General features: G+C 49.6%; 1 protein-coding gene across 1 annotated transcript in view; it reads left to right on the top strand.

Annotated features, from left to right (window-relative positions):
• Positions 1–10,000, top strand: part of fgd (faciogenital dysplasia) — a 56,799-nt gene that overhangs the window by 31,447 nt on the left and 15,352 nt on the right. Inside the window, exons 2-4 of the mRNA XM_083674900.1 lie at positions 3,373–3,543; positions 5,132–5,333; positions 6,302–6,938. Coding sequence (XP_083531026.1) covers positions 3,373–3,543; positions 5,132–5,333; positions 6,302–6,938 — 1,010 coding nt within the window. The remainder of the gene's footprint in view (positions 1–3,372; positions 3,544–5,131; positions 5,334–6,301; positions 6,939–10,000) is intronic.

Consider the following 10,000-nt stretch of genomic DNA (forward strand, 5'->3'; position numbering starts at 1 on the left):
TCATTTGTTCTATTCATCTGCGGCTCATTGTGACTAGGATTCAGAAGAGGAAATGAATGAAGCCAGATCTCTTTTTCTTTGATATCTCACTGCTTTGATAAAAGGCCTGTGTAAAAGGCTTGTCATCAGGAGAGAATTTGAATCTCATCACTCCCTCTGTGAGCAAATTAATTAGAGGACTGGCACAGTTTGTCAAACATGATTGTTTGTATTTGTAATTATGTGATTTTAATTTGACAAGGCTAGTATCTTCCCTTTGCTCCTGAAGAGCTAGGCCTGTGTGTGTGTGTGTGTGTGTGTGTGTGTGTGTGTGTGTGTGTGTGTGTGTGTGTGTGTGTGTATGTTCTTTATCTGTGTCACACATACCAAACACACACACCAACACACACACACACACAGGCACGCACACACACACACACACACACACACACACACACACACACACACAGGCGCTCGGCCTAGGGGCAGGTGTGTAAAGCAGGTTTGGCAGGTGCACGGACTGGTGCAGTTAGACTATACCTGAGAACAGGTGTCTGTGCGTTATGCAGCAATAACACAAAGCTATGGGGTGTGTGTGTGTATGTCTGGCTGGCACAGAAGGGGTTCCGGTCTCATACACACACATTGCCAAACCTGAGACCGGGAAAGTAGGATTTATCTTACCTATCTTAAGGCACGTTGGATTTTCCTATTGAGTTGATCACTGGATTTTTTTCAATGTGGAACGTTCAATGAGAAGGTAGACTAAATACCTCTAGAATTTGTGTGAATTCTGGCTTTTCATTCTGTGTATTGTGTACTAAAATTCTGGTATTCTTCCTTTTCCTATTTGGCAAACATGTTGTATGAACGAAATGACCGTTGGACGTGTGGCCCTTTGAAATAAGTAGAGTTGTGAGTGTATTGTATTCATGAGTGTTAAGTTGTGAACGTTTTGTTGAATTGTTTTGACTCATGTAGAGTTGTGAGAGTCAAGGGAATGTTTGCAGAGCGGTGTGTTGCCAGTTCAGTAGAGTAGTCAGTGAGAGCTGAACAGTTGTGAATGTTCAGTAGAGTAGTCAGTGAGAGCTGAACAGTTGTGAATGTTCAGTAGAGTAGTCAGTGAGAGCTGAACAGTTGTGAATGTTCAGTAGAGTAGTCAGTGAGAGCTGTACAGTTGTGAATGTTCAGTAGAGTAGTCAGTGAGAGCTGAACAGTTGTGAATGTTCAGTAGAGTAGTCAGTGAGAGCTGAACAGTTGTGAATGTTCAGTAGAGTAGTCAGTGAGAGCTGAACAGTTGTGAATGTTCAGTAGAGTAGTCAGTGAGAGCTGAACAGTTGTGAATGTTCAGTAGAATAGTCAGTGAGAGCTGTACAGTTGTGAATGTTCAGTAGAATAGTCAGTGAGAGCTGTACAGTTGTGAATGTTCAGTAGAATAGTCAGTGAGAGCTGAACAGTTGTGAATGTTCAGTAGAGTAGTCAGTGAGAGCTGAACAGTTGTGATTGTTCAGTTCGAAACAGTGACTCTTGTTCCTCTCCTTGCTGTGTTGTCAAGTTCCTGTTTACCGTTATAATGTTTGATCTGCGGGCCGGGCCAGGTTTCACTCTCAGGTAACCATGGCTACGGCAAGTTTCCATAGGTACAGACGCCTATGACGTTGTCTTGGTACAGGCTGCCCGCTGCTGCTCATCCAGACTGTTTGTTTTTCCCAGGAGTAACCTCTCCCTGGGGTCAGAGAGCCGTCTGAAGGGCATCTCTCATCAGTCCTTTTGAGTCTGTTTTTACCACGGCTGATATACCGTGGCTGGAGTCAGCTTACACCTGCAGGGGAGTACCTTAGCCCGGATAGTCAATATGTTGTCTCTGTGCAGCAGTAGATTGACTGTTAGGCAGCAGTCAGATTGAGTGCAGGAACTGTGCTCGTTTTTATGATCTTCTGCTTCTAGATACCCAGGATCTGTACTGGCTGTCTTAGTTGGCGGCTTGCTCTTTCTTTTTTTTTCTTTTTTTTCTCTCTCTCTCTCTCTCTCTCCCTCCCTCCCTCCCTCCCTCTCTCTCTCTCTCCCTCCCTCTCTCCGTCTCCCTCCCTCCCTCTCTCTGTCTCTCTGTCTCTCCCTCTCTCTCTCTCTCTCATTCTCTCCCTCTCTCCCTCTCCCTCCCTCCCTCTATCTCCCGCTCCCTCTCCCTCCCTCTCTCCGTCTCTGAGGTGGATATGGTAGGAAAGCCTGCAGTGGTACCACATGGGGCAGACAGACAGACAGACAGACAGACAGACAGACAGACAGACAGACAGACAGACAGCAGTCATTACTGAAAGCCTCCTTGTCCCTCCAGCGCCTTCAGGCATGAGTGGAAAACCACCAAATGAGATGTGCTGGGTCTCCTCTGGGGTGTCTATGCAATTTCTCATGTTATCCTTTTGGAGATAAGTGTGAAGGGAATAGATTCTGGCCATAAGCCTGCAGGAACAGCCGCCGTGGCTGTAGTTTACAGAGCCATTATCATCACCTACAGGAGGGTTATCTTTGTGCTCTAATGGGGAACCACCGTCTGATAACCGCCATGCTAAACACAGGCTGTAAGGGCACAGACAACAAAGACATAGCGGTACTTAGACACACACACGCAGGCACACCCACACACGTACACACACACACACACAAAAAAAAAAAAAACATGCAGTGCCGTAACACATGCATTGCAGACAGTGCACTTCAATGCCCTTGACTGGATTTCTAAATCTCTACACAGGGGTCACAGAAGATGTGCTGATTTGAGTCGCTGGCAGATAAAATGTCTGTGATATTGTAAGAGCCAAAGGCCTCATTTTCCCATATGCATCTGTTTGGAGTTCTAATAAGTACATTGTGGTGTAGTTGGGAGGGGAATGAGACAAAGAGAAACAATGCATGTAACACACACACACACACACACACACACACACACACACACACAACCCATTATCACTCACAGACAGTCTAAAAGGATGGAGAGATGTATTAGATATACAGGCCTATCTGGGAGGCGGGGTGTGAGAGAGCTCTCTGCAGACCCAGCGGAGCAGAACTGTTTCCTCTTCCCCCTGGCCCGGAGTCAGGATCGATGCCGGGCCTCTCTGCTCCCTCTCTGGTTCCAGGAGAGCAGTCTGGACCGAGCCCCGTGGTGAAGGTCGTTCCTCTCCTCCTGTTACGCGCTGCAGCGCCGCCCTGCACCACTCAGGGGGACCTCAGCGTGCCCCTCTAGCCTCGCTCCATCGCCTGTGTGCTACCATGCGGTACCAAGGGAGTGTATACTTGTGGAAAGTAAAGTGTGTCAGTTTTTAATATTTTCCTCCCTCTCTCTCTCTCTCTCTCTCTCTCTCTTTCTCCCCCCCCCCCCCCCCCCCCCCCCAGACCTCCCTCCCTCCTCTCGGCAGTACCAGTGTGGACCGGTGGACTTCCTGTGTCCCCCGCGGCTGGGTAAGAAAGCCCCTCCCCCTAGACCATGTCACGGCCGCCCTGCAGCCAAGCCCCGCCCCCAGCCCACTGCCACACCCAGGACGCCCGCTGCACAGAAACCTCAAGGTACAGTGCTGACTCCCGATTGGCTCGTTGTGCTGTCAGTCGTTCTGGTATTGTTGTAGTTACTACAAAGGAATAATGGGAGGATATCTTGACGGTTACAGTCCTGTCGGCACAGCTGCCCCCAGGAATTAGCCATGACCCATCTGCCGTTCCTAACCAGCCTTGGGAAACAAATGAGCTTAGATATTCACCCTAGAAACACAGCATGCAGTTAGACAGACAGACAGGCAGGCAGGCAGACAGACAGACAGACAGACAGACAGACAGACAGACAGACAGACAGACAGACAGAGAGGCAGGCAGGCAGGCAGGCAGACAGACAGACAGACAGACAGACAGACAGACAGGCAGGCAGGCAGACAGGCAAGCAGACAGACAGACATACAGACAGACAGGCAAGCAGACAGACAGACAAACTGACTGACTGACTGACTGACTGACTGACTGACTGACTGACTGACTGACTTACCGACTGACTCAGTCAGGAGTCAGAATTAGTTGTTCCTTTCAACCACTGAGGTCTGAGGTGTGGCATAAGTAAGGTGTGCGTGGGGGGTCTGGGTTTGGACCACAGTGTATTTATACATCAGTCAAGTTGCTGTGCTGCAACACCTCAGAGAAAGAGACAGAGGGAGAGAGGGGGGGGGGGGAGAGAGAGAGGGGGGGGGAGGGAGAGAGGGGGGGGGGGAGAGAGAGGGGGGGGGAGAGGGGGGGGGGAGAGAGAGGAGGGGGAGAGAGAGAGAGAGAGGGGGGGGAGAGAGAGAGAGGGAGAGAGAGAGAGGGAGAGAGAGAGAGGGGGAGAGAAAAATAGAGAGAGGGGGGAGAGAAAAAGAGAGAGAGAGAGGGAGTGAGAGAGTGTGAGTGTGTGAGAGAGAGAGAGAGAGAGAGGGGGAGAGAAAGAGAGAGAGAGAAGGAAGGAGGAAGGAAGCTGAGAAAACCTCACATACTGTAGAGAGGGCTTAGACAGAGACACCTTTTCCAAGATTCAACCCTCATTCAACCCAACACAGAGCAAATACTGCTGCCAACGGCAGATGTAGAGAGAGACAGTCTATTCTGCAGGAGTCATGTTCTAAGAACACGTCCCGTAATACACAGTAGCGGTTTGGCAGCACTAACGTGGGCGGCCGTTTATGCAGAGTGTGTTTCTGGACAGCTCTCGTCCTGTCTCTGTCATTTGCGTGTCTGGGTGGTTGTTGTGTTTTTCTTTTTTTTTTTCTCTCTTGAAACCACAGTGACTTACACACACACACACACACACACTCATCACAGCATCCTGTTCTGAAACCAGGAAGTTGTCAGGCCCCTGAAGCTCATAACTTCTCTTGTTCCGCGCCTCTTTGTCCGTTCAGGGATCTGCTCTGGGAGTTTATTGGTTTTATGAGTTGTGTTTTTCCTGTGGTTTTGTGAGGAGCAGGCAGCAGCCTTGGGCAGGGACATGGAAGCTTTCTCTCTCGGGACTCGCCGGGTCTCTTGAAACAGTTGCCGTGGATACGACGGTGACCTGACCTACTCTCTCCCTCCCTCTCTCTCTCTCTCTCTTCTACTCCCTCCATCCCTTTCCTTCCCTCTTTTCCTGCACCTGCAGTTCCCCCTAAGCCCCCCCACCTGCTGGCCCTCGGACAGGACAAGAAGCCCAAGAGGATCCCGCCGGCCCCCTCCAGACCTCTGCCGGCCCCCCCACCTCCGCCCAAGCCCAAGCCCAGCCAGACCCCCCCTGGCCTGGGCACACAGCCACAGAGAGAGGCCCAGAGCGTGGGGCTGCTCATCGAGAGGTTTGAGAACTCCAGGTATTGTACTGTATGGCAGGGGATTCATTTCAAAGGGCCTCTCGCTTTATTAATTCATCTGATTAGTGCTGTCGTGGCTTTTAGTGATGGGTTTTTGTGTGTGTGTGTGTGTGTGTGTGTGTGTGTGTGTGTGTCTGTGTATGTCTGTCTGTGTGTGTGTGTGTGTGTGTGTGTGTGTGTGTGTGTGTGTGTGTGTGTGTGTGTGTGTGTGTTCTTGCGTGCATGCGTGCGTGTGTGTACTGTATGTATGTGTGTGTGTGTGTGTGTGTGTGTGCGTGCGTGCGTGTACTGTATGTGTGTGTACTGTATGCGTTTCCGTTTATTTGACAGGTGCTCATGCTTCATTAAGTCATTTAATTGTGTCATTACATCACATTAGCCAGGTTTTGTAATGTCTGTGTGTTTGTGTGATGTTGAAATGAGTACGCACTCATTGCTGTGCACTTCAACTGCTTCACACTTCCCTCTGTGGGAGTTGGGGTCTGGTGGTGTGGTGTGGTGTGAGAGCCATCTTAAGGGTGACACATGAGACAGAAAACAATGAAAGTTCTAGTTGTCATTGCTTACATTTACTTTACATTTACATTTACATTTACATTTACTTTACATTTACATTTACATTTACTTTACATTTATGGCATTTAGCAGATGCCTTTATCCAAAGCGACTTCAAACAAATACAAATTACAAAGTAAGTGAATCATCTATCATCTATCAGTCATCATAAGAACAAGTAATCTATGCTCGGAAGAGGGGCTATTGGCAGTCACAATGCTAGAAGAAGGAAGAATTACGGGGGGTATTGGGGAAGAAGAGGTCTTTAGGAGGGACAGTTAAGATGCTTAGTCTTCAGTGTTTCCCCGTGTATCATGTATCCATATACCCACCAATGTCTCACTTTATTACACCCACATGACCCAGATCACCACCAGAAGACCATAAATATATGTGTTTGTCTTCTCCTCCAGGGTTCCGATTCTTGGCGTCCCTCTGAAGAATCAGCTCCACCTGTGCCTGAGTATGGACGCCACGTCTGAGACCACGCCCCCCTGCGGCCCTGACCCCACAGCGGGGTCAGCAAGAGCAAAGGAATCTGGGGAATCCTCGCCTGCGGACAAACTTGCACTTAGCGTCTCTGAACGGACTGACGAGGTCGCGGAGGTGACGGAACTCTCCGGTTTGGCCTCGCTGCGCATCAACGGCTCCGATGACGTCGCCCTGGACGACTGTACGGACGACGACGTCGCCCACGGCGTCGGTTGCCTTGACGACGCGGAGCGGGAGGGGGAAGGCTCCTCCCGTGACCTCCAGGACAATCCGGACTCGTGCTCCTCGGAGCAGAACGGGAACGGGAAGATCCCCAACCGGGACAGCGGCATCGACAGCCCGTCCTGTGCGGTGGAGGGGGAGGTGTTTCCCAACGAGGACGCCATCGACGAGGAGGAGCGCTACGACAGCGTCACGGAAACGGAGAGCGTGTCCTGCTGCGTCACCCTGGGCAACAAGCGCGACTCGACGCAGGACGAGGACAGTGACCTGGACGACGGGAGCAGTGGAGAGATCGACGGAGGGGACAAGGCCGACACACACACGGAGGCACACAGGGTGAGTCCACACACACACGCTACCTCACACTACCTCACTCTAAACCTCACTACACAACAGACACACACACACTGCCTCACTCAACTCTATAGACCTCACTCCAGAACAGACACACACACACACACACTGCCTCACACTACCTCACTCAACTCTATAAACAGACACACACACACACACACACACACACACACACACACACAGACTAGTCCTTCCTCATCTCATCTCTCTCCGTTTCTATCTCCTTCTCCCCCAAAATCCCTACACTTCTCCCAAGGTCGTTTCTCAGGACTGTGCATCCATCCCCCTCTTCTTCCCGCTTTCCTCCCCACTCTTACTCAAGCTCCTCCTCCTCATTACATTTGTCATAGATTTGGGGAATTCAAACGGTCACAATTTCCTAAAACTGATGAGCCGTGTACATTTGGTGAGGTTGAGCTGAAAGAGAGGATTCTTATCACTTTCTCATGTGCACCTGTGTGTGTGTATTCTTGTCTCAGTCTGTGTGAAAAATCTAAAAGACCTACACACACGCACTCACACACACACGCAAACGCACACACACTCACACACACACACAGACAGAGAGACAGTTTCGGCACCCGAAAGCGTGTGCGATGGTCACACGTGTCTGGTCTCTATCTAAAAGTAGATATGCTGCGAGCTAAAGTTAAGATGAATAACTGCTCTGGGCTGTAACAGGAGCTTGTGAGAGGAAAGGCTGTGCAGACAAAAGCCTCCTCTCAGCTCAGCTACTGTTTCCACTGACTTCTGTCCTTGACCGTAACGCATCGACATGATACCGATACCTTCTGCAGTGAACCTCAGAACCCCGCCAGGAGTAGCACCGCGTGACCTGCCAACCTGTCCCCCGTCAGAGAAATACATTTATCGATGAATATGACGATGCTATCGGGTTTGATGTCTAGGAACATGAACGAGAAAGAAAAAGAGAGAAAGAAAGAGAAAGGGGAGGGGGTAGATAAAGAAAGGGAGTCCGAAAGGAAGCCGAGAGTCAGCAAGATGCTGAGTAAAGAGAATGAGTAGTTGAGGTGAGAGGCAGCTGAAACTGGGTGGCGGAAACTCAGGGTAGTGTTTTAGTTGTCCTGCTGTCACGTGTGTTGGCACAGCACAGTCATCATGGGTGTCAGCAGCAGTGTTTTTGTACCCTCAGCATTGTCACGGGGCAAGGCTGACACACCCTGTTCCGACAGTACAGTGGGTGGCACAACAAAGTGTTTCACACACCAAAACTCACTCCCAGACACAAACGTACGCACGCCAAAACTCCATTCAAATTCACTAATACCCAGAAACACACACACACACACACACACACACATACACACCCTGAAGTGACCGGCCACACCCAAGGGATCTCCGGTTCCCTATGTTTTCTGATCTCAGCATTGCTGCCCAGAGGAAAGGTGTGTGTGTGTGTGTGTGTGTGTGTGTGTGTGTGTGTGTGTTTGTGTGTGTGTGTGTTTGTGTGTGTGTGTGTGTATTGTGTCTACAGTAAGTGGATTGTGTCTGCGTATCTGCGTATTCTTTGTTCAACACAAAGCATTGTCACTCCTCTGACACTACAGATGACATGTTGATAGCTTTTTAATGACAGGGCTGTCACAGAGGAAGTGGTTTTTTGAGCGACGCACGAAGCAAGAGGAATAGAGAGAACATGTCTCTCTTTGTCTCTGTAGTATCCTCTTCACTGGTGAGGTATTCTGACCTAGCGGCCAGTGTTATAATGAACATGTCTCTCTTTGTCTCTGTAGTATCCTCTTCACTGGTGAGGTATTCTGACCTAGAGGCCAGTGTTATAATGTGTGCAGTGTTTTTTGATGGGTTTGTGGACAAATCTTTACCGTATGTTTCACAGTTCTTCCCATTTCACAAGTGTGTCTGTGTCTGTGTCTGTGTCTGTGTCTGTGTCTGTGTCTGTCTGTGTCACTGTCTGTATCTCTGTCTGTGTCTCTGTCTGTGCCTCTGTCTGGACCAGGCAGCTGTTGCGCAACACAATTTCACAAAAGCAGGTCCTCCCCCGTGAGTCTGTTCTCCGTCCCTGTCAGTCCAGGAACGGATCTTCCTGGACAATAGCCAAGAGAAGTGTGCAGATATGACAGGACCAGTGTCTTATTTTTACCATGACAACAAGTGTCTATTATTGATTATTTTCACTCGCTCAGCCCCATTGCACCAGTGCACCACACTAGACCACTGACCTGGTGACTCATCTGGATCACATCGAGCAGAGCAGCAGAACAGAACCTGCGGCTGAATGCTGGCTGTTGCAACATGCACTGACACAATACGAGTGTGGCCCAGTTTCACGGCAAGGAAGTGAGATGCACAGAAGTACAGGACATCCCCATTTAAGATCCTTCACATCCTCGCTTCGTGCGATCTGCCAGTGAGGTGTGATTGACTTGGTCTTGATGTGTTTGGTTTGGCCAAATGGGCCATATTGGATTGGATGATTTTGCTCTCAGTGTGGTCCTCTGTGGCTCAGTTGGTAGAGCATGGCTATTTTTTTAAAATATATTTTATTAGCAGGAGAGAACTTGTACAGGGGGGTAGCAGGGGAGAAGAGGTCTCGGGGTTAGGGTTAGTATAGGGGGGGTAGTGAGGGTGAAGAGGTCTCTAGGGTTGGGGTTAGGGTTAGTATAGGGGGGGTAGTGAGGGTGAAGAGGTCTCTAGGGTTGGGGTTAGGGTTAGTATAGGGGGGGTAGTGAGGGTGAAGAGGTGTCGAGGTTAGGGTTAGTATAGGGGGGGTAGTGAGGGAGAAGAGGTCTCGGGGTTAGGGTTAGTATAGGGGGGGTAGTGAGGGAGAAGAGGTGTCGGGGTTAGGGTTAGTATAGGGGGGCAGTGAGGGTGAAGCGGTCATTAGGAGGGACTGTTAAGATGTAGCTTGAAGAGATGGGTTTTCAATCTATTCAATATTATTATTCTTACCGTTGAATGAACACCAACTTCGATGTGTGGTTTTTTTGGTCTGGTCTGGTTTGGATACTGTTGTGGGTTGTTTTGTTTTTCAGAGATGCCGATATTACTTCTCAAATCACAGA

This window comes from Argentina silus (genome assembly GCF_951799395.1).
Source record: "Argentina silus genome assembly, chromosome: 8".
NCBI classification, from domain to species: Eukaryota; Metazoa; Chordata; class Actinopteri; order Argentiniformes; family Argentinidae; genus Argentina; species Argentina silus.